Below are 24837 nucleotides of genomic sequence, written 5' to 3'. Positions count from 1 at the left end.
TCCAAGAAGTGCCCCAAGTGTGGGAAAGGTTATCACTGGGCTAATCAGTGTCGTAGCGGGTCGGGAAACCGCGCGACGGGTCCCCCCCGAACCCAGGGCCAAACGGGGGTGTTTCCCACTCAGACAACCGCTCCTCTGCCTTAAAATCCGTAGACTCTATGAGGGCGGCGACTGCTGGAAGTGCAGGGCTTGATTTGATCATGCAGGAGGACACTGACTTTCGGCTGCCAGGGGAGGTCTGTGCCATACCTACACAGGTGACGGGACCTCTCCTTGCCGGCTTTGTAGGTCTTGTTCTCCCTCGCTCACATGCTGGGAAACAGGGCTTTTTTGTCATTCCAGGGGTCATTGATGCTGATTACACTGGCATTATTAAGGTTCAGGTGTGGACTCATCTTCCACAGTCACTCCCACGTGGACGGTCAATTGCACAATTGATTTTAGTCCCCTATCAGGTGCCAGCTGCCGAGGATCGAACTCGGGGCGGAGGCGGCTTTGGATCGACGTTGTCTCACTCGCCGTCTCACAGCGTGTCTTCTCCACTTGTTGCTCTGACAATGTCAGTCCGCCCCTCGAAACCTCAGTTAACACTTCTCTTAAATGATGTTCCTTTTACAGGGCTGGTGGACACTGGAGCTGACGTTACGGTGATTCGTGATCTGGAGTGGCCAGTTAGTTGGCCTACGGTTCCTTCTAAAGAATTGTGGGGGATAGGGGGTAGTAAACCCGGGCGCCACAGTTTGTCTTGGGTCACAGTCTCTAAACCGGGAGGCCGTACCCTTGCTACTATCCGCCCTTTTGTACTCCCTGTCCACCTCAATATTTGGGGCCGTGATTTACTTACAAAGTTAGACACCACCCTCGATATTAACATCTGATGGCCCAAAACCCTCCCTCACCCACCGTGCCCTCCGCATTACCCTTGGTATGGCAATCCTTAGAGCCCGTATGGATTGACCAGTGGCCCCTCCCTCTAGAAAAGCTAAAAGCGCTTCATTCGCTTGTGCAGCAGCATTTGCAAGCACAGCGACTGGAGAGCTCCACTAGTCCCTGGAACACCCCGGTGTTTGTTATTAAGAAAAAATCGGGTGCTTGGCGGCTGTTACATGACTTAAGGGAAATAAATAAACGCATCCAACCTATGGGCCCCTTGCAATTTGGCTTACCAAATCCAAATTTAATTCCTCAAACCGATCAACTTTGTGTGTTAGATTTAAAAGATTGTTTTTTCACCATCCCCCTTTGCCCTCAAGATCGCGAAAAATTTGCATTTACGGTGCCACAATATAATAATCAGCAACCCTCTCAAAGGTATCAGTGGAAGGTCTTGCCCCAGGGAATGCAAAATAGTCCAACCTTGTGTCAGCTTTTTGTGGATCGGGCCCTTGCCCTTTCCGTGCCCGGTACCCTTCGCTAAAGGTCTACCATTACATGGATGACATTTTGCTAAGTGGTCCCCGGGTCACGGCACAACAGCTTGAATCTTTATCTCAGATTCTCGGCCAAAATGGCCTGTTAGTGGCACCAGAAAAAATTCAACGCTCTTATCCCTACCACTACCTCGGGTATAAGGTTTTACAAACCTATGCTGCTCCAGTTCGTCCGGAATTCATTCTACCTCAACCCCTAACCCTTGTTAAATTACAACAGATTTTGGGCCATTTAAATTGGATTCGGCCCTACTTTCGTCTCCCCACTTCAATGCTGCAGCCGTTGTTTGAGCTCCTGCGTGGAGCCCGGGCACCGGGTGCGGTTATTGCCATCACTGAAAAGCATACTGCCTGCATTCGACAAATCAATGCAGCATTGAGTCAGCAGTTTGTGGACAGACTCCCAGAGGTCCGTCCCTTGCGATTGGTTCTTCTTGCCACCCCTCATACGCCAACTGCGGCTCTGTTTGTACCCCGTACAGACACAGCCGTCTCTATTATAGAATGGCTATACCTTTCATCCACCCCTCCTCGAAATATTTATCCGTATTTAGATGCCCTATCTGATCTTGTTCGTAAAGCCCGCCACCGTGCAGTGCAACTCACTGGCACTGATTTAGTTGCCATTGTGCTCCCCTTGTCCCGTACTGAATTTGACTCTTTGTGCCACACCTCCTTGGCCTGGCAGGTTGCTCTTTGTGATTATGTGGGAGAGATTTCTTACAATCCTCCAAAAGATCCTCGGTTGGTCATTACCCAAAAGGTGCCCCTAGTTGTTCATCGTCTTAGCCGCTCTCAACCCATTGTTTCTGCTGTCACTCTTTTTACTGATGGCTCTCCCCACCGAGGTGTAGTCACTTATCAGTTGGGTGACCCCCCTCGTTGGCATTCTCGTTTTACACTGCCTCAGCGTTCTGCACATCGTTCAGAATTAGCTGCTGTTATTTTGGCCTTTCAACTTTTTGCTGATTGTCCCTTTAATTTAATTGTGGATACCCATTATGTTTATCAGGTAATTGATCATTTACCCCTTGCCCTCATTACCCCTCAGGTTGATGCAGACCTCCTTCGCCTGTTTTTGTCTTTGCAGCACCTTCTTGCCACTCGTCATTTCCCTTACTTTGTTGCTCATATTCGCAGTCATACCCCTCTGCCTGGGCCACTCACTGAGGGCAATGCACGCGCCGATCGCGCGTTGCGTGGTCAGGTAAATTCCCTTTTTTCTGACCCCATTAAAAGCCATGCCTTTTTTCATCAGTCTGCCTCTGTTTTGGCCCGGCAGTTTCACATTCCTGCTGATCATGCACGTTCCATTGTTCGTTCCTGCCCCCACTGAGCTGCTGCTGCTCCTACTTTTTCTTATGCCGTTAACCCCTGAGGTACCGCAGCAAATCAGCTGTGGCAAATGGATGTTACTCATGTGCCACAATTTCGCCCCTATTCGTTTTTACATGTTTCCGTTGATACTTATTCAGGCTTCCTTTGGGCAACCCCACAACGTGGGGAAGCCACTAACAAAGTTATTCACCATTTGCTGGCCTGCTTTTCTGTTATGGGTCGCCCCTGCCAAATTAAAACAGATAATGCCCCAGCCTATTGCTCTGCAGCCCTCTCCACCTTTTGTGCCCGCTGGGACGTCCGTCTTAAACACGGAATCCCTTATAATTCCACGGGCCAAGCCATTGTTGAACGTGCCAATCGCACACTCAGAACCTTGCTAGATAAACAATTAAAACAAGGGGAGCTGTGTCTCCGAACCTTAGGAGACATTCAACAACAAATGCATATCCTCTTGTTTACTTTAAATAATTTAACACTGAATGCAGATCAGCAGACCCCTGCGGATCGGCATTTTCACAAATCTGAGGTACTGGAAAGACCGCGTGTCTTTTACCGTCAGCTGCCCGATCCACAGTGGCTGGGCCCAGTACCTCTAATCACTTGGGGTTGGGGATATGCTGCTGTGTCTCTCCCTGCAGGACCGTTGTGGGTTCCGGCCCGGTGTGTGCGACCGGCACTGAAACAGCATGGCATGGCACCAGGGGCTGTCGAATCCCATACCAGAGTTTCAGCTGACCTTGGAGGAGACCGCGTTGCCCCCCGAGTCGACAACGATGGGACGGAAACGGAGGAGGCGTAGTGTCCCAAACCGGCCCGTGACATGGGGAGCAGTAAAAGCATTGGTCACCGCGGCCCAACGAAGGCTGGCAGCAGATCAACAGCCAGAGACTCCTGAGACTTTGTTTGTGGCGATTCTCGCCCAAATCACTGCTAATTCTGTGATGATTGTGTGCCTTTTGTGCCTGCTATTTCCTGTAGGGGTTGGCTTGGAAGCGCTTCCCCCGTTACGAGCCCGAATGACATATAACATATGGGAAAGATTGGCTTCAATAGCAAATGTTACCCACTTTTGTCTATCTAATTCTGTAGCAGCCGGAGATTTGTTAGGTACATGCCTTATTCCAGTATGTCATCACCCTGAGGAGATGGAGAATAAGACACTGTTCTCTGCTTATGCGAATCTTTCCTCCCAGTACTCTAGCATGGCTAATTGGGGCCCGGCCAACTATACTCTGCCTCGCACGGCTATATCCCTCCACACACCGTACCCGGCCGGGGCTCACAATGTCACCTGTGCGCGTGTAGTTAACTGCACTAGTACAAAGGTGCCCTTGGGCTGTCGAAAAATTTCTCAACCCCTTTTAAATTGTTCCCATGCTGTTAATGTTTCATATAATTATGGCCATATCATCCTACCATCAGGATGGTTTTTTACTTGCGGTTCACGCACCTTTAATTATATTCCTGCAAATTTAAGTGATGGCACCCTTTGCTGTCTTAGTAGAATGACACTTATATTGCCTTTTGCTGGTCAAAACCGTAGTAAAAGAAGTGTACCCCTTTCAGATGATTTTATTGCAGATGTTGAGCTTTCTCGTCGTGCTGAGTGCACTGCTTTAGCGGCCTCTATTGTTGGGGTCCCCGCGCTTGCTATGTATTCAGCCAGAACTTTAAATAACCTGGCATGCTTTGCAGCAAAGGCAATTAATACAACATCCCAGGCTATTGCCTTACTTAACACAGAACAACACGAATTAAGGGATGCAATATTGGATAACAGAGCAGCCATTGATTTTCTGCTCCTGAAACACCATCTAGGCTGTTCCATGTTTCAGCACATGTGTTGCTTTAATTTAACTGATAATAGTCGCTCCATAGAACCTAGACTGGCTGAATTGGCCAGTCTTACAACACACATACGCCAAGATCTGGGGTTTGAGGGTTTTTGGAATTGGCTTACAGGTTGGCTGTCCTCTCTAGAATGGCTGCGACAGCTTTTTGGTTATTCTGTGTTTGTAATCATTGGGCTTATTTTTTGCTGCTGCTGTGTACAATGTATTCCTTCCTTGTTAAGACTTTGTAAAATTTTGCCCTGGAAAGCTCCCCAGGTTATGTCCTTGTCTGTCTGGGAGTTAAATAGCATGACAAAACAAATTGACGGCTACCATGAGATGGCCAAATATCATTAAATAAAAAACGGGGGGATGAAGGGTTCATGTTTAGCTATTCCACCTGGAAGCAGGCAGGGCACACCCTGACTGTTCTGTAGAAGCAATGCACACATTGCTCTATCCAAGGACAAGGGCTAGATATGAACCATGAAAACTTGATTGTTGGGACAGCAACTGTGGGAGGCTTTCTTAGCCTGGGCTCAAGGCCTGAGAACCAGGATTGTAGTAGATAAAGGATGGCAAATAAGTATATTAATCAACGTCATACATTCCTTTGTGTATCTTTTTGCGGTAGCAGTGTGTAATGCTTAGGGGGGAGAAATATAATAAAAGGAGAAGGTGGAAGGCGGGGGGGCAGAACAGCCCATCTCAGCTGACCAGCCTGCTTGCTTGCATAAAGCTGTGTTCTGTCTCATCACTGAACCGCCACACAACATAACATACAAAAGCCAGTAACAGAACACTTCAATCTCCCTGGACATTCAATAACAGGTTTAAAAGTAGCCATCCTTCAACAAAAAAACTTCAAAAACAGACTTCAAAGAGAAACTGCAGAGCTACAGTATCAGAGGGGTAGCCATGTTAGTCTGTATCCACAAAAACAATGAAAACAGTTGCATCTGAAGAAGTGGGTTTTTTTACCCACAGAAGCTTATGTCCAAATAAATCTGTTAATCTTTAAGGTGCCACCGGACTCCTCATTGTTTTTGCAGAGCTACAATTCATTTGCAAAAACTTAACACCATTAATTTGGGCTTGAATAGGGACTGGGAGTGGCTGGCTCACTACAAAAGCAATTTTCCCTCTCTTGGTATTGACACCTCCTCCTCAATTATTGGGAGTGGATCACATCCACCCTGAGTGAATTGGCCTTGTCAACACTGGTTCTCCACTTGTAAGGTAACTCCTTTCTCTTCATGTGTCAGTATATTTATGCCTGTATGTGTAATTTTCACTCCATGCATCTGAAGTGGGGTTTTTTACCCACAAAAGCTTACGCTAAAATTACTCAAGACAGTTAAGTCTAAAGCTGACTGCAAAGAGTTACAAATGGATCTCACAAAAGTGGGTGTCTGGGCAACAAAATGGCAGATGAAATTCAATGTTGATAAATGCAAATTAATGCACATGGTAAAATATAATCCCAACTATACATACAAAATGATGGGGTCTAAATTAGCTGTTACCCACCAAGAAAGAGATCTTGGAGTCATCATGGGTAGTTCCCTGAAAACATCCTCTCAATGTGCAGCAGCCGTCAAAAAAGCAAACAAAATGTTGAGAATCATTAAGAAAGGGATAGTTAGTACGACAGAAAATATCATATTGCCTCTATATAAATCCACGGTACACTCACATTTTGAATACTGCATGCAGATGTGGTCATCCCATCACAAAAAAGATATAATGGAATTGGAAAAGGTACAGAGAAGGGCAACAGAAATGATGAGGGGTATGGAACAGCTTCTGTATGAGGAGAGATTAAAAAAATTGGGCCTTTTCAACTTGGAAAAGAGATGACTAAAGGGGGATATGATAGAGGTCTACAAAATCACAAATTGTGTGGAAAAATTGAATAAGGAAATGTTATTTACTCCTTCCCATAACACAAGAACGATGGGTCACCCAATGAAATTGATAGGCAGCAGATTTAAAACAAACAAAAGAAAGTATTTCTTCACAGTTAACTTGTAGAACTCTTTGGCAGGGGATGTTGTGAAGGCCAAAACTATAACAGGGTTAAAAAAAGAACTAGATAAGTTCATGGAGGATAGGTCTATCTATGGCTATTAGCCAGAATGGGCAGGGATGCAACACCATGTTCTGTGTATCCCTAGCAGCCTCTGTTTGCCAGAAGCTGGGAGTGGGAGACAAAGGATAGATCACCTGATGATTACCTGTTCTATTCATTCCCTCTGAAGCACCTGGCATTAGCCACTGTTGGAAGACATGATACTGGTCTAGATGGACCATTGGCCTTAGCCAGTATGGCCATTGTGATGTTCTTATATATAACCCAGATGTATCTGTCCTCCTGCTGTAACCCACTAAACCCCACTCCCCTCCAAGAGCTGAGATAGAAACCAGGAGTCCTGACGAAGTCTCTCTCTTCATAGAGTTAGTAACAAAGTAAGAATATACATTAAAATTCTAAACCTAACCAGTGTCCCTTAAGTGACTTGACACAAGATGTCAGAACATGTTAGTGTAGGAGCTGAGTGGGTCTAATACTTATTTAATTTTCTTTTGTTTATATAGGAATTAGATATAGTGCTCCTGTCAGCTAATTGCTAAGTTATCTGCCAAATACTAGAGTTTTCAAGTGCCTAAGTAGCCCCTGGAATGACAGTTAAAGTTGCCCCTCCCCCCACCAAAATCAGAAATGATACCCCAGTCTGGCCCGTTGATATATTTGCTTTTACTTCCCTTTCTTTATTTAGATTTAGGTGAAGCATAAAAAGGCATCTACCTGGCCAATGCCTTTGATTTACATTAAGTAAGGCAAAGGGGAGGCAGTGTGGCCTAATGAATTGAGGGCAGGACCTCGGAGACCTGGATTCTATTCCTGGCTCACATCCCTGCCCCGTGCCTCAGTTTCCCCATCTGTAAAATGGAGTTAATGATCCTGACCTCCTTGGTAAAGGGCTTTGAGATCTGCTAATGCAAAGTGCTATTGAAGAGGTGGGTATTATTAATTATTATTAACTATTATTAAAATATCAGCTGACAACGACAGCAGCGTCCCCAAACCAGACACAGGGAGATCAGTGCTCCACATGCCCTGCCAGTGCTCCCAGAAGAGCCATGCCACCAGTACAACCTTCCCTCCCCAAAAGCCCAGGGAAAAGAACTGGGATTGGCAGCATGGCATGAAGATTGCTAGATGGCAAGAGAACAGGCCATGTGGAAAGCCTGGGCAGTGTACCTTGGCTGTGGCCAGGATCATTAACGCATTCAGATAGAGCCCTTCCCAACAATGCCCCCGAGTATGGGCACAACCATCCAGCAGCTCCAAGGCTCCAGAGGTGTTTAGAAAAGTCCAAATGTTAGCAATGTTATACAGGGAATTCTCCTCACTGTGAAAAATTTGTACCTTAGTCCGAATTTCTCTAGCTTCAGCTCCCAATCACTGGACCGTGCCCTGACCCCTCTCCCCACTGGTACCAGAAATCTTTTCCCCACACAGGCACCTACAGCCTGTGATCGAGTCACCTCTTAACCTTCTCTTCAATAAGCTAAATCAGTGGTTTTCAACCTGTGGTCTGGGGACTCCTGGGGACCCACAGACTGTGTCTAAAATTTCCAAAGGGGTCCACATCTCCATTTGAAATTTTGTAGGGGTCTGCAAAGAAAAAAGGTTGAAAACCACTGAGCTAAATAGATAGAACTGCTCAAGTCTCTGGCAGTAAGGTGGGTTTTCCAGGCTTCCAGTCATTCTGGTAACTCTTTTCTGAGCCCTGCCCAATTTTCCAACATCCTCTTTGAAGTGAGGACACCAGAGCTGGGCTCAGTCTCCAGTAACAGTCTCGCTGACACCATCTGCAGAGGTTTTAGGCGTTGCCAGCCTCCAGGATTGTCCTGGCATCTCCAGGAATTAAAGATTCATCTTGAATGAAAGATTGTGTCATGCCATGGAACCTCCAGGCATAGTCAAACTCTCCTTTAGCCACAGGCTGATAATCCTGATAGTATCAGTAGAGCCCTGCAATTCTGGGGCTATCCGCTTTATATCCTGGACGGTGTTTGCAGATCGGATATGGATACAGATTGTGTATCCGTGCAGGGCTGTAATTACCGGGATCTACTCGATATTAGGGGCTTTGTCTTACATATGCAACTATATCCACCCCGACTCCTGCAAAAAAAAAAAAAAAAAGGGTCCTGATTTTTCACACTTGCTACTGGGTCAGACTAGCTGTATTAGGATGTCACAGATTCTTGTCCTGTCCTGCGACCAGGGCAGAGAGTGCTAGGAAAGGCTTTCGTCTAACACTGAACCAGGGGCTTTGGTATAGTAAGAGGAGCAGCATTAGCCCCACAGCGACTCTCACTGCCACCTTGTAAGAGTTCTGCCTAGCTCCCCCCACAACCCCCCGCTGCTACACTTTTTAAAAGCGTCTTTCTTCTTGTGCCCAATTTCTTCCTCGGGAAAGGCAGGAGGGGGGCTGGATTTCATCAGCTGTTGCCACTAGAGGGCTCTGGATGTGGCGCAGGGAGGGGAAGCTGTTCTCTGCCTCTCTTTCTGCTCATTGTATCCGGGGTTGCACTTCCCAGGGCGCACGGTGGCTGCTGCATCCATAGTGAGCCGGGAGCCCGGGCTGAGCCGCTGCTGCTCCCCAGCAAGGTCTGTGCGGGGAGAGCCCCTTCCCTAGCGCCCCTCTGTGCCCAGCGGGGGGGGCTTTCCGCGGGGGCTGGAACCAGCCCCTGGCTCTGCCGACACCACCCCTGAGCCGGAGCCTGCAGGTGAGGGGAGAGACCCGGGGAAAGGGCTGGGGCCGGGCAGGAAAGTGACTCTGCATCAACGGCCCCTCCTCGCCCCAGCTCTGCTCCCGGCGGGGGTCTGCGAGTCCCGGAGCTGCTGGCCCCCCGACCCCCCCAGGCTCTGCCCCCCTGAGCGCCTGCAGGAGCCGAGCCAGCGCCGGGAGAGCGACCGCCTCAGGACCGGGCCAGGGACCGAGTCTCCCAGCCCGAGGGGAGGGGAGGGGGCAGGAGGGAGATGGGCAGAGACTGGCAGGGGCAGCAGGAGCAATCAGCGGGGAAGGAGGTTCCCGGCTCCCAGCCCTGCCCAGCCCCGCCCAGCCCCATTCCCTGCAGCACCCCGGGCAGATTGACTTTCCTGGGACAAGGGGAGGCGCAGGGAGAGGAAAAGCCAGTTCCTGCCTCTGCCTGGTCCCCACCCTGCTGGGGGGATGCGCTGCCCTGGGGACCCTGTCAGTGGGATCCCCCAGAGCGGCTCCTTTGATTCTGCTTCTTTCTGGGGTTTGGTTCAGAGACTCTGTGCTGGGGGGGGGGGGGGGGTACCAATGTCTAGGTGGGTTTGGTCCTGGTGGGAGGGGCCGGGTCTTCCCAGGAATAAAGTAACCGGGGGTTTTCCCAGCATTACAGAGTCTAGCGTCTGTCTGTGGGGAAAGGACCTGGGGGAACAGGGCTGCGAAATGGACCAAAGTCCTTCCTGGAACCTGCTCCATCCCCCTTCTTCCCCATGATTCCTGGAGGTGTGCCAGATCTGAATTTGCATCCAGCTTAACTGAACAGAGCTGAACTGCAGCCAGTGGGGGAATTCACATTTGTAGCTGCTATTGGGAGCCAGCTGTCTGCCTCGCCGGGGGCAGCTCTGTAGGGCAGCCTTTGCCTCTTATGAGCCTCCTCTTTCACCTACAATTGCAGCTGGCTGCCTCCACAGCTTCCCTTTGCTGCATCCTGAGCGCCACCCCTCCGCCCTGCCATACGCCCCAGTGCCTTAGCTGCTGTACTCAGTGTCACAGATCCATGGGACCGGTGCTACGCCTGAGCTTTTTAACAGTCCCTTGTAGGATCCCCTTCAGTGGGCAGACCCCTCGGGATCCACTCATTCTTCAGGGCCTCACTTCCTCCCAGGCTGAGCCTCTGGGCTCCAGCCTCCCTGCTGCATGCCCGAGTCCAGCTGAGCCAGGCTCCTGGGCAGAGACCTGTCATAGAATCATAGAATATAAGAGTTGGAAGGGACCTCAGGAGGGCATCTAGTCCAACCCCCTGCTTTGGGAGGAGGGATAGCTCAGTGGTTTGAGCATTGGCCTGCTAAACCCAGGGTTGTGAGTTCAGTCCTTGAGGGGGCCATTTAGGGGATCTGGGGCAAAAATTGGGGATTGGTCCTGCTTTGAGCAGGGGGTTGGACTAGATGACCTCCTGAGGTCCCTTCCAGCCCTGATATTTTATGATTCTATGATTCAAAGCAGGACCAATCCCCAGCTAAATCATCCCAGCCAGGGCTTTGTCTCTGTCCACTCTGCAGAGCCCAATGCACCTCAGCCAGGATTTGCAGTGACACCCAAGCAGTATTTTCAAACCGGAGCAGGGTTGGTTAGTCCCCTGAACACAGCCCTGGAAGTCCTGAAGTTAGCATGGAGAAGCAAAAATAGCTTCTCCCACAACACCCCGCTCCATGCCCTGCTGGTCACCTTCCAGTCCTGCTGCGAGGCTCAGTCCAGTTCCTTTCTCTGGGTGGCTTGTTCCAAGGTATCGATGTGCAGCCCACTGAGGTTTTCCATTGTTTTCTCTTGTTTTCCATTGCAATGGGTCGGCCTTTTAATGACCCATGCAGTCCACAATGACTCATATGAACACCCAAGTCTTAGTCCTACTCTGAGAGCAAATGTCATCCCTTGCCCACCACTGGGAAGCAATGCAAAGTACTGAGGGAAACTGAGCCATGAAAATCTTGCAAAACGTTCCCACTTCTTCGCTGTCAGTCTGTGTATGCCTTTCTCTTTCGCTGCATCCCAGTGTAGTGGCTGGGGCCGGTTCACCCCCGGGTTGGGGAAACACAACGCAAAGGAGCAGACCAGGGGACACGGATGAGGCAGTGGCTTAGCAGAGGAATGGATGTGGTCGTGCTGCCACATCACTGTGCAGTGAGGATCGTCGCTAGCAGCGGGGAGCTGTGACAGACCTGGAGGAGCGGGGTCGTGGCTGGGGCAGCAGGTTCTGACTCAGGGTGTCTCTGACTGTTTCAGGAGCTGGTGAGCTTTGTGGAGGCGGCTGTGTATTTCACCAAGGAGCACATCTCACCGCAGAGCCCCCTGCAGGGACGCCATGCAGGAGAACTATGAGAACGTGATCTCGTTGGGTAAGGATCCCGCTCATGCTGCTTTCCAGGAGGCATGGGAAGCGCCCGGCTCGGCTTCTGCTCAGGGCCCTTCCCTGGTCCCTCGGTCAGCCCAGTCATCTCCAGAACCTGTGTAGGGGAGGTGGTACGCTCTGCATGTCCTTCCACAGCAGTGATGCTGAGCTCTACGTGCCCAGGGCCTTCAATGGGGCAGCAGAGCTGCATTTCCAGGTTCGTTTTTATACACATCTTCCCAGAACAAGCTGCCTCTTCAGAGAGGACCTGGGCCCAGAGGAGACAGGCTGGAATTCAGGACACCTGGGTTCTTTTCTGGGCCCTGCTGTGTGTGGGACCCTGGGCACATCCCATTCCTTCTCCGTGATTCTGTTTCCTCTCCCATCCTTCGTCTCCCCTAATTAGAGGATCCACTCTTCAGGGCAGGGACTGTGTCTCACTGTGTGTCTCTGTCTAGGCAGTACTCTGCACGATGTGGCCCTGGGGAATCAACGATGTACTAGAACACACTAACAATCAATAGGCTAGTGGCTTATTATTTGTTCTCTGCCTTAGCTATTGTCTTGTCTCTGGGGTGTAAATCCCTTATTCTCCTATAGGGGACACAGTACCGCAGATGCCCAATACACACGGCTTGTGTAAATCAGCATAATCCATTCAAGTCAATGGGGCATTACTGATTTACACCAGTTGGGGATCTGGACCCATTGACTCGAGTGGAGTTCCGGCCCATTGACCCCAGCTGGGGAGCTGGCCCACACGGAGTAAGAGCAGCAAAGAACTAGCACTTTAGCCTTAATGTTGAAACCCGGAGACATAAAGCGAGGCTTCTAAATCCAGGTGGACTCTAAATGCACCTCGCTGGATTTGGGGATGGGCTCAGCTCCTGCGACTGAAGTGCAAGTGCAAGTGCAAGAGAAAGAGAAGTGAGTGACAATCAGGCTGCCCATTTAGGACCCGAAATAGGGATTTAGGAGCCTGGTGTTAGGCTCCCAAGTTGGAAAAAGCATGTCATTGCATGTACTAAAGCAGACGAACGTCCGTAGCTGCAAACAGGCAGCCAGTGTGAAGAGTGTCAACAGATTCAGGCCCTTCGCCAAACACAGTGCAGCCAGTCTGTACGGTGACAACCAAAGAACGGTGCGTTCTGTGCAGATGACGGCAGAAAAGAATGTCTGATCATCTCGTGAGCCTCTCCCACACCCTGGGGTACCTGCATTGGAGTCACTTGGTGTCATAGAATCATAGAGCTATAGGGTTACAAGGGACCACAAGGGGCATCCTGTCTAACCCCTTGCCAAGATGTAGGATTTGTTGCATCTAAACCATTCAAGACAGAGGGCTATCCAGCCTCCTTTTGAACCTCCAGTGAAGGAGCTTCCACGACCTCCCCAGGCATCTGTTCCATTGTCCTCCTGTTCTTACAGTGAGGAAGTTTGTCAGGAGATTTAATGTAAATCTGCTATGCTGCAGTTTGAACCCATTGCCTCTTGTCCTGTCCTCTGTGGCAAGAGAGAACATCTTTTCCTCCATCTTTTTAGGGCAACCTTTCAAGTATTTGAAGCCCGCTATCACTTCCCCCCCATGTCAATGACCACCATAGAATCATAGAATATCAGGGTTGGAAGGGACCTCAGGAGGTCATCTAGTCCAACCCCCTGCTCAAAGCAGGACCCAGACCCCTAAATGGCCCCCTCAAGGATTGAACTCACAACCCTGGGTTGAGCAGGCCAATGCTCAAACCACTGAGCTATCCCTCCCACCATCATGTGCCCCACTATCATGTCACAGCAGCACACGGTCTGGTCTATGCCCCAGCCTCTCACCAGTCCCCTGGGAATGACCCCATTAGTGAGCTGGGCCCCAAGGTCCTGCACGGCTCCACTGGGTCCTCCAAGACTCCCAGCCTGGGGCACTGGCACCAGTGCTCCCTTTCTCTCTCCAGGGCTCCCTGCAGTGAATCCAGCCCAGACAAACTCCTGGAGGAGGCCTGTGCAGTGCCCCTTCAGGATGCAATGCTTAGTGAATATTGGTAGTGACACAGGCAGCCTTTGCAAAGCAAGGTACCATTTATTAGTCCCCTGGCTACAGAATGTGGAAGTCCTTAGGGCAGCACAAAGAGCTGTGTCCATGATGGGCCAGCCAAGCTGTGGTGGACCCATCCTTCTCCTGTCCCCCAGTCCAGGCTCCTGAGTCCCCCCAAAAAGCCTCCTGCTTTCAGTCACCTGACACCATGTTCTCCAGCTCCGTTGGGCTGGGTTTTCCTGCTGTTCATTGTTCAGTGGTTGGGGCATCTCTTGGTCTTGCTGGATCCTCTGATTTGGGTCAGTTTCAGCCTGTTCTTTAATGACCATTTCCCCCCCAGACCAGGTGGTGACACGCACATGCCTCTGCGGTGCTCCAGGAGCAGCATTAACCCTTTGGGACCCATTGGGGAGAGATGCAATGTACAGAGGGACACTGAAGCATACTGAGGCTTCATAAAAATATTACAGAAAATTCCCACTGGGCTTCATTCCCCTCTTGCTCACCCTGGGGTAAATTAGGAGTAAGCCACTGAAGCCGGATACTCCTCAGGTATAAATCAGCATCAGGCCTTTGACTTCAGTGGAGCTGTTTTAAGTCACACCAGCTGGGGATCTGGCTTCTTGAAGTTCCATCTGTGTAGCCCCGGAGAGCAGCCTGGAGCTCTCCAACCTGCATAGGAGCAGCATGACACTTCTGAAGAGGCCGAAATGTAGATCAAGACAAAAGGGCAGCTCAGCCTTCTAGCCAGATTCCAGGCTCAGCTGCTTTTCATTAAACCTTAGTTCTCAACAGGGGCTGAGAGCTAGGGGCCTCCAGGAAGACTGTGGCTTTCCGTGACCTTACCCTGGATATCAACAGCCCTTTCTCAAGCTGCAGATTTTAACCTCGCCATGTTTGGCAGCTGTAGTTTTATGCAGGTGTGAGCCAGCAGAGGTGTTTATGAGCCTCTGTAGTATAAAAAATAATGATGTGGGTATAAAAAGCCTTAGGTAGGATTTGAAATAATCAGGGCCCCGTCACGCTGGGCGCTGCACAGACACACAGTAAGAGGTAGCCCCTCCCTGAAGAGCTAAATAGACAAGAAAGATGATCAAGTGGGGAAATTGAGGCACCAAGCGGTAAGGCAGTTTATAGAAGAGGTCAGAGGCAGAGCTGGGAATGAAACCCTGCTCTCCTGAATTGCAGGCAAACGCCTTTAAACATAAGGCTAGCCTGCCTCTCCTTGTCTGCCTTATAAAATCATTCACTTTCCTTCAACCGTAACAAAAAATCATGGGGCTATTCAGTCAGAAGGGGAAGTGGCTAGGAATTGGGTGATATCCCTTTAGAGTCACAGAGTTTAAGGCCAAATGGGACCATCAGATCATAGTTTGAGCTCCTGTATATCACAGGCTGCCAGCATCCTCCGGCACCCGTACACTCAACCCAGCAACTGAGGGGAGACTAAAGTCAATGAGACCAGTGGTTATTTTTGACAGTAATTTCCAAGGATGGATTTCTTTGCTGTGCTCTCCAAGCAGCCCAGCTCCGCTCCCATGATGTTATCTAGATAATGCAATTAAAAGACCCCTTCTTCCCCACCTGTGCCAGGGAAGAAGCCAACAGCTTCAGAAGCATATCTCTCCCAGCTGCCTCACTTACCAGCCTGCAATTTTCACTCCTCCTCCTCTTCATGGCTGCAAGAAGGACTCCAGCTCTGGTTCCTAGTCCCCTGTGCTGTAACCCAATTCACTGTCCTTTGCGGTGAAAACTAGAGAGCAAGAGGCAGCTGCAGACAGGTCCCGGCAGGGGAAGGAAACAAAAAACAGTATCCAGCTGCAGCCAGATGCTGAACTCTGTGCTGTCTTGGAGAAAGTACCATATTCACAGCCACGGAAGGAAGGAGTCCACCTGGCCCTGATCCAAATAAGTGAAGTAGCTGAGAGCTCATTTGCTTCGGGCTCTCTGCAACCATAAGGAACTTATTTCAACACTTATTTTTATCTAAATGAACACTGAGATTCTGAACCACAATTCTGTGGCAAGGTGTGATTAAAAACTACATCCAGATGAAGTTACGGTTGATAATAGTACATACCAGTAATTGAGGATAAGATACATTACAAGGATGTTATCTGAAAAACCAAGCATTATAATTCCAGGAGGTTCAGTTAAGGTTAAACTTAAAAAGAAATCCAGCACACACATTGAGGTACAGAAATGCACAGCTAAGTCACTCAAACTACCTTAACTCTGCCCTTTAGCAACACCATGAAATAGCCACATGTGTGTGATTAATCCAGTTTCGTGTTTGTGAGTGCTCACAAGCAATTTAAAGGGATATCACCCAAATTCTGTACCCTACAGAAGGAGGGATAAGTAAAGGCAGAAAGGGAATGAAGCCTGTCTCAGAGGTGGCCATATGTCCTAGCAAACCGTTTAACATACTGAGCCGTGGGTCCAGATCTGAGGCTGTGTATTTTGGGAATGATGTTAGCCTCCCATTACATTTTAGTATCTGAAGATAGGAGATAACACCCGCCACCTCTTTAAAATCACCGGGTTAAAATTCAGCCCCTAAATCCTTGTTCAAGCACCTAAGTAAAGCCAGGTGTTTAAGCACGTGCATGGTTCTCAGAACATGAGTATTCCCATTGGAGTCCTACTCATGCGCTTAAAGTTTGGCACCTACTTAAGTGCCTTGCTGACCTGGGTCCTAAAAGATAGAGCCGGTTTCTTCAGCTGCCCCGATAGCTCTCAAGTCTGGGATGGGCCACTGACATCACACACTGCGTGGGGGTTGTTGGCTATTTTGACAGCCTTGGTGGCGGGAGGCGGAATGGACCATTTGGGTTAACTGCTCAGGAGCCAAATTGAATAAGAAAAAGGGGATTGCTGCGTCCAAGGTGCCTGTGCTGCATAGCTCTGGGCATGGCTACTCCACCTGATCCAATGACTGTTCAGCATTGCAGAGGATGTTGTGCAAGAGCCACCAAGTGACCAGAGAGAGCAGGGAGTATCAGTGTCTCTCAATACTGCACGCTTTTCAACGGGAGTTCTCAAAGCACTTGCCAAAGGAGGTCACTATTTTTATCCCCATTTTACAACTGGGGAAACTGAGGCATGGAAGAAGGCAGTGACTTGCTCAAGGTCACCCAGTCGGCTGGAGTTGTGCATAGAACCCAGGTCTTCTGAGTCCCAGTCCAGTGGACTATCCATGAGGCAGCCACACTGCTTATTAGTCACTAGGAGCATCTGTCCTGGCCTACATGATAAAACCAAGGCTAAGGGATGCGATCAGCCTGTAACCAGCCCATTCATCCTAGATTCACAGATTCCTGGGCCAAAAGGGAGCCTCTTGATTTTCCTGCTTCTGGAAAAAGGGCGCTACGTCAGCTTCCTCCATTAGCATGGCTGGTAGGAAGCCATGTTGGAATCCACGTAGCTGGGCTAAGTTCTTCAGACTCGTATTTTCTAGAGGTCTGTTCCTGCATCAGTGGAGATTTTTCCATCGAATTCAAAGAGCACAGGATCAAGCTGAGATCCTGCCATGCTGAGCTCCCTACTTAGCTGTCTAGAGCTCCCTCTGTGTAGCTGATAACCAAAGTAAAGAGGGTCACTTGATCATGGTTTACCAGTACCGATCTGAAAAGGAGATTTCTGATAGCAGATGGGCTCCTTGATCTAGCAGACAAAGGCAGGCGGAGATCCAGCAGCTGGAAACTGAGGCTAGATAAGTCCGAATGGAAAGTAAGGGGCATGCTTTCAACAGAGAAGGGAATTAACCATTGGAACACTGACATAGGCCTGTGGTGAAGTCTTTACTTCTTGGGCTCGGTGAATGAACTGTGGCTGTCTGTTGATAGTCCAGCAGTCAGGGTGTTAGCCTGGGACTCTGAAGACCCATGTTCAGTTCTCTGCTCTCCTACAGATTTTTTTCCCAGGGACTTAGTCTCTCTGTGCCTTAGTTCCCCATTTGTAACGTGGGGATAATAGCACTGTGTTACCTCTCAGGGGTGCTGTGAGGATGAGAGCAGCGAAGGCTATGGGATGCTCAGATGTTCTGATAATGGGGGCTGTGTAAGTGCCTTAGATCTCTTTCTAAAGTTGTTCTAGCTCAACCACAGGATATGGGCTGGGAGAGGTTCTCTGTCCGGTGTGATATAGGAGGTCAGACTAGATGGTCATAAAGGTGTGATCTGGCCTTAAAATCATGAAAATCTCATCTGATCACCTGTCTCTGTCTCCTTTACCTGTGTCATTTATTGATCTGGGTTTGGGTTTTCACCCTTGTATCTAAGCACTTCTGATGTCTGTGCTGTCCCTCTAATGCCAGTCCAATCCGTGTTTCCCTTAGCGGAGGAGATTGCGATCAGCTGGCCCCGGATAACCGCTTTCGCCGAGTCCCACAGGAGGAGAGGATTGGTGTCAGGTAAGTTGTTCTGGGTGGGGTTGAAACACACCTGTGCATTCTTCACGCTACAGAAGTGCTCCTCAGGGTAAATCAAGGGGTGGTCCATGGAGAACACTCCTCATTCACACAGGGAATCAGCCTCAGCAATCCAAGTGCATTACTCCTAATTTATACACAGACCCCTCTAGGCTACCTTCACTTTCCCTCACCTCAGAGCAGCATGCTGACAGCCCGGCTCCCTTTCAGGTATAGACATGGAGTCAGAGCAGGGCCAGCTGGAGCCAGCCCAGGTGCAGAACTCAGCCGCAGCTGGCCCCAGCGAAGGAGGGATGACCCCTGACTTGCGTCGGCAGCTGGGTCTCATCTTACAGACGGCCGGCCGGAGCCAGGTGGAGAAGATGCTGCGGGAGCTGGTGAGGGAGCAGAGCCAGGAGGGCAAACGCAAGGCCCGCAAGAAAGCCACAAGGAGTGCCAAGGACGGTCAGTGGTAGATGGGAGGGCAGGGGGCATTAATGGAGAGGAGGGAGGAGGTGCCTGGGGCGTGGAGAGCAGCAAGGTGCTGTGTATGTGCATTTGTACCTGAGTGGTGTTATATTCTAGTGACTGGGCCGACAGAGAAAATAAGAGACCTACTACTGCTACAGCTTGTGGGAGTTCTCCTTTAGCTCACATGGGCAAGGCCTGTGTTTGTGGAGCAGAATGATCTGGGTTCATGACCCTGTTCCTCCAGCATTGAGGTGTGTGTGGTTATTAAATATTTAACCTGTAGCTAAGTCCCTGTTTTAAGGACAGATCCCCAGCTGGCATACCTCTCTTGACTGAAATGGGCCTACTCTGATTTATACCCGCTGAGGATCTGGCCAGAGTTTTGTGTCTCTCTGTAAAATCTCCATACAAATAAAGTTAGATGAGCTTGAAAATTGTTGGGTGAGTGGGGAAAATTTGAAGGCAATTGATCAAGGGATTTCTGAGATCCAGTGCTCTAAAATTAGCCCACGTGGCAAAAATTAAGCCATGTCTAAACAGCAAAGTTGCACTAAATTGGTTTTTAAATGGGTTTAATTAAACCAATGTGAACCATTATGCAGACACACTCTGGGCTTGTGTGTAAATGGAGTTATTCTGGAATAGCTTTAAATTCATAGCGTGCAAGGCCAGAAGGGACTTGTCATGACTTGAAAGAGGGCAGTCAGACCTAGTGGTCAGAGCAAGAGTCAGGCGGTCAGAGTCTGAGACGGGATAGATTGCGAACCGAGAATCAGGTGTCAGGAGGCAGGCCTGGTCAGGTTACCAGGAGTTTGGGGTCAGGCACCTGGTTACAGACAGCCATTGAGTAGCGAAGTCAAGGACAAGCCAGGGTCAGAAACCAGAGTCTAGGGTCTGTCGCAGGCATGGTCTGAAGCAGAGACAGACAGGCAGTCTGTGTTGTTGCTCAGATAGCTCCCGCTCATGGCTTCCTGCTCTAAGTTATCACTGGTTATCAGCCAGTGAGGGAGTTGTGAGGGGCCCCCACTCCTGTCCTGCCGAACGCAGCCTCACACGGTCCTCCCATGGGAAACCTGCCTAAGTCTCCTGTGGTGACAGAGGTGTCAGTGGCCCAGAACCCCCTGGGCCCAGATTCCAGCCCTTTGGGGTGGTGCCGGCCCAGGCTTGTCTGGGTGAGCATTGTGGATTTCTTCTACCACATGGGGGCTGTAGACGTGGAAGGCAGGCTCCCAAATGCATTCTGCAGGGCGATAGCCATTCCAGATAATACAGGTGTCCATCGGGAATTGAGGACGGCATTCACTTCACATTCCTCATGACTCTGGATATCAACTGGTGAAGGCAGCGGTGTGGTTCAAGCTCAGTGTAGGGCTTCAGAAGGGAGACATGGAAAACTGGGTGTATTTTGAGAGACTGGGAAAGCTGGAGTTTGAAGATAACTGGGGTTAATCTGCTGGCATGTTGGGAAGGGTCCAAGGAGCTGGTGGTCCAATTTGCAAGTGGGTTGCCTGGTCTGGAGGTGTATGGTGGCAAGCCATACCTTCTGGCCTACTGTAAATACTGGAGCTTCTTGTCACTGATGGTCTGCATACCTCTTGTAGGCCGCCTTCGCCACTTCTAGGTGGTTCTTGAGTTCTTCCTAAATGAGATGGATCTGTTGGATCCACTTGGTGGTGGCTGGGGTCGGGGAGGCTGCTGGTAATGCCGGGATGGAATCTGTAATTAGCGAAGAAGGGGTTCCAACCCGTGGAGGCATTGTCAGCATTGTTGTAAGAACACTCTGCATAAGGCAGGAGTATGGACCAGTTATCTTGATGATAATTTACAAAGCATCTCAAGTACTGCTCCAGTATTTGGTTCACCTGTTCAGTTTGCCCTTTTATTTGGGGGTGGTATGCATTGGCGGTGGATGTGCGGATGTCCAATAGCCTGAACGCTTCACACCAGAAGTGAGAGGGGAGCTGTGGCTGTCTATTGGAAACTATGTGGCTTGGAGTCCCTGTAGCCAGACCACATCATGCAGTAGGAGTTGGGCCTTAGCCTCAGCAGAGGGCAGCTGGTTGCAGGAGATGAAGTGGGCCATTTTGGTCAGGCAGTCCACAACCATTAAAGACTATGGTGTGCCATCTGACAGAGGGAACTCCATGATAAAATCTAGGCTGATGGTGGACCAAAGACTAGCTGCAGTCTCCAGGGGTACTAAGGCGCCAAGGGCTCTGGTTCAGGGTATCTTGGTACGTGCACAGCACTCACAGGAGTCCACATTTGCTTGGACCTCAATCCACGTGTGGGGCTACCAGAAAAAACGGGCAACCATGCGGAGGTCTTCCGGTGGCCAAAGTGAGCTGCCATTGGAATGTCATGGCGCAGCCATTACAGCTTCAGTCAGGGGTGTTCTGACAAGCACATATATGTGCTCGTTGAAGTATGTTATCTCATCCCGCATGGTGCACCTTAGCCACGGTGGCATGGGCTGTGTCCCTTGGGCAAGCAGGTCTTCTTTCGGGGAGGATTGAATGAGGGAGAGCAGGTCTTGCTGAATTGTGGCATTAGCAAAGTTACCGGGCTTGAGGAGGTAGGGAGGCTCAGAAGTCAGTTCTTCATTTCCCCGGTAGAATTCCCCCTTCTGTGACAGAGCATCAGCTTTCCCATTTTGCTTTCCCGGTGGTATGTGATGGTAAATTCAAACCAAGAAAAGAACAAGACCCAACTTAGCTGCCTCCGGTTCAACATTCAGGCCTTGGGAAGGTGCTCGAGGTTCTTATGGTTGGTGAAGATCTGTACTGGGTGCTGAGCTTCCTCCAGGTGGTGATGCCATTCTTCAAATAAAGTTTTTATGGTGAGCAGCTGTTTGTCCATACTTTGTCTCGGCAGGGGTAAATTTTCGGGAATAGATTGCACAACGGTGCAGAACTGACGGGGGTCTGAGTTGCTGCGAGAGTGCCACTCCATGCACTATGTTGGATGCACCTGTTGCCACTACTGATGGACAAATTGGGTCAAGGTGTGCTGGGATTGGGGCCGTGGTGAAGGCAGCTTTTAGCTGGTCAAAAGTGAGCTGGGCTTTGGGTGACCAAGCGAATCACGCAGCTTTGCGGTGGAGGGAAGTTAAGTGAGAAGAGACGTTAGTGATGAATCTTCTATAAAAATTTGCAAAGCCCAGGAAGCACTGAAGTTCCTGAAGGGTTCAGGGTGCTGCCCAGTTGCAAGTGGCTTCCACCTTCTGTGGATCCATCCTAATTCCCTCTGGGAAGATGAAGCATTGCAAAAATCAAATGGTGGTTTGGTTGAAGGTGCACTTTTCCCATTTGGCATACAAACCATACTTCTATAGTCTCCTCAGGACATTGGTAACAGTTCTGCTCCAGGTTCTCAGGAAATACCAGTTTATGGGCGAGGTAGATAATCACGTACTGGTCTAGGAGATCCCTGAACACATTGTTCACAAAATGCTGAAATGTTCTAGGAGCACTGGTTAAGCCAAACAGCATCACCAAGTATTCAAAGTGACCATATTGGGTACAAAAAGTGGTCTTCCATTTGGCTCCAGGTCTTATGTGCTCTAGATTGTATGCTCCCTCCTCCAAGGTCTAGTTTTTTTGAAGATCCTGGTCATCCTCAGGCAGTCCAGCAATTCCAGAATAAGGGGCAAGGGGTACCGGTTATGAATAGTCACTTGGTTCAGTGCGCAATAGTCTACGCAGAGGTTTAGTAACCCATCCTTCTTCACAAAGAGGACTGGTGCCCTCACTGGAGAGCTGGATCACCAAATGAAGCTGTTGGTGAAGTTTTCCTGGATATACACACATAGCGACTCCAGCTGTGGTTCAGATGTGGAGTATATCTGCCGGTAGGGCATCTTTGCTTGGCATGTAGGTCTATCAGGCAAAAGTCTCTGTGTTGGGGTAGTGAGTCTGCATTTTTCTTTTCGAACACATCCAGGTAGTCACGGTATTTGTCAGGGAAGCTGAGGTTCTGACCTGTTGCCACTCACATCTGGGTAGACCCTGCCATCCAGTGTTCTGCTTCTGAGAGTCTCCTTCCATCCTGGGGCCTAGGTGCAGGTCATTTTGGGGTTGGTTGCGTCATTGGAGACATGCTTTCTGACGATATTCGAAGGAGAAGCTAATGCTCCTCCACCACCAGGAGGTACATGGGTCATACTACTCCAACCAAGGAATGCCAAGAATTATCAAGAAGAATGGGGAACAGATCACATCAAAGATCACATTGTTTCTCGGTGCCCTTCCACTACGGATGGTCTCTTGAATCATTGGTCCCAACAATCAAGGTGACCTATCAGTCATCTCCACATGATCCGGTGTGGGTTTTGGCCAGACCTAGAGGGTTTTGGCTGCTTCAGCATCTATAAAGTTGGCAGCAGTCCCGGAGTCTATCATCGCTAGCTATAGGGAGATCTACTGTGCCTGCCCCAAGACCTGCAATCTCAGTAGCAACTGGAAATGCGGAGAGGCACCATGGTTCCCAGGTGGGGCTCTACTAGAGGGTGGGGGTCGTTCTGGATCATGGAGTTCACACACACCTCCGCCAGGCCTGGGCTGGTGCATTTCCCAAGTTACTCTGATCTGGGCAGGAGGCAAAGGAGTGTCCTGGTTCCACCCCTCCACCTGCGTAAAAACAGAGGTTCAGCTGTTGTCGATGCACTCTCTCCTCTGGGATCAGACGTCGGCGACCTCGGTCAACCTACACAGGTTCAAGGCTCAGTTCTGCCGGCCTCGGTATGGAGGGCAGGTGTGGGGTGTCGGGCCAGCCCTCCTTTCCTCCTTCCGTTCATGCAGCTGAGAGTCAATGCACAGGGCAAGGTCAATAAAGGTGCCTAGGTGGATCAGTTTTCAACGCAGGCTAGTTAGTCTTGACCCCGTCATTGAGTCCCCAGTCGAACTGAACTTCTTCCATTCAACATCAGCCACGAGCCGTTGGAAATGGGAGATGTAGGAGGTGGCCGGCTCTTGCCCCTGGCAAAGCTTCTGGAGGGCAGACTCTGCTGTGCAAATGCAGTGCCGGTCATCAAAGAGGGTCACGAAGGCTTGCAGGAAGACGTCCCAGTCGGAGAGTGCAGGGCTGTTCCACACCAACAGCGGGGAAGCCCAATGGAGCACTTTGCCAAAGAGCAGGCTGATGACTAGCCTCACCTTAGTCTGGTCTGTGGGTACGCTCGGGGCAGAACAGGAAGAGCAGCCTGCATTGGTCCAGAAAATCCCAGAATTTCTGATGATCCCTATCGAACCATTCGGGCAGTGGTACTGCGGGGTCTGGTTCAGGTGATGGGTGGTTTTTTCGGGCACAGAGTGTCACTGCTTCTCCCCGTGCGTGTGCTAGCTGCTCGCTTAGGGTCTGTGCATTGAGTGCATGCCTCACAGCGTGGGTCTGTAGTGCGAGGTTCTCCGCCTGCAGAGCGGTGTCTTGGTCCTCAGGTCCCAGGCCACTGGGGGGAGCGGCTGGTTGGAGGGTGGCCAGCCCCTTTCATCTTCTGTGGAGGGGTTGGATGGATGGGGGGAAGAGGCAAAGATAGTCTGAGCATACTGTCATGACAGGGACGAGGGCAGTCAGGCCTACTGGACAGAGCAGTAGTCAGGCCAAATCAGCTACTGGAAAGTCAGAGTCCGAGACGGGCCACAGAGCGAACCGAGAGTCAGATGTCAGGAGGCAGGCAGGGCCAGGTTACCAGGAGATCGGGGTCAGACATCAGCCATCCAATAGCAAAGTTGAGGACACACCAGAGTCAGAAGCTGCAGTCTCTGGACTATTGCAGGCTGGGTCTGGAGCAGAGGCAATCGGGTGATCTATGCTGTAGCTCAGACAGCTCCCCTGCATGGCTTCCTGGTTTAAGTACTGGTATCAGCCAGTCAGGGAGCTGTGAGAGGCCACCACTCCCATCGTGCTGGGCAGTAGTCCTGCTGAGCCCAGCCTAAGCCTCCCATGGCAATGCGGAGACATCAGTGTCCCAGAGCCCCCATGGTCCTTGTTCCAGCCCTGCAGATTATAACAGGATCATCTAGTGTGACTTCTTGGATAACACAGGCCCAAAACAATTCTTCAAGCAGAGCTTTTAGAAAAACACCCAGTCTTGATTTTAAAATAGTCAGTAATGGAGAATCCGCCACGACCCCTTGGCAAGTAGTTCCAATGGTAAATTACCCTCACTGT

The 24837-nt window shown here is 50.1% G+C and overlaps 1 protein-coding gene across 4 annotated transcripts in view; it reads left to right on the top strand.

Annotated features, from left to right (window-relative positions):
* Nucleotides 1–9195: 9195 nt before the first annotated feature.
* LOC125621756 (uncharacterized) overlaps nucleotides 9196–24837 on the top strand; it is a 38125-nt gene continuing 22483 nt past the window's right edge. For 3 of the 4 annotated variants that reach the window (XR_012664937.1, XM_075119393.1, XM_048819000.2), the window contains exons 1-4: nucleotides 9196–9287; nucleotides 11656–11768; nucleotides 18127–18201; nucleotides 18430–18663. Coding sequence is in view for 3 of the 4 variants with exons in the window: in XM_075119393.1 (XP_074975494.1) it covers nucleotides 11735–11768; nucleotides 18127–18201; nucleotides 18430–18663 (343 nt within the window). In the remaining variant the exon portion in view is untranslated. The other variant, XM_075119392.1, reaches the window with a different exon arrangement.

Source organism: Caretta caretta, chromosome 14 (assembly GCF_965140235.1).
Source record: "Caretta caretta isolate rCarCar2 chromosome 14, rCarCar1.hap1, whole genome shotgun sequence".
In the NCBI taxonomy this organism is placed as follows: domain Eukaryota; kingdom Metazoa; phylum Chordata; order Testudines; family Cheloniidae; genus Caretta; species Caretta caretta.
Note: the sequence above shows the minus strand (reverse complement) of the source record. Positions and strands in the feature narration are given on the sequence as shown.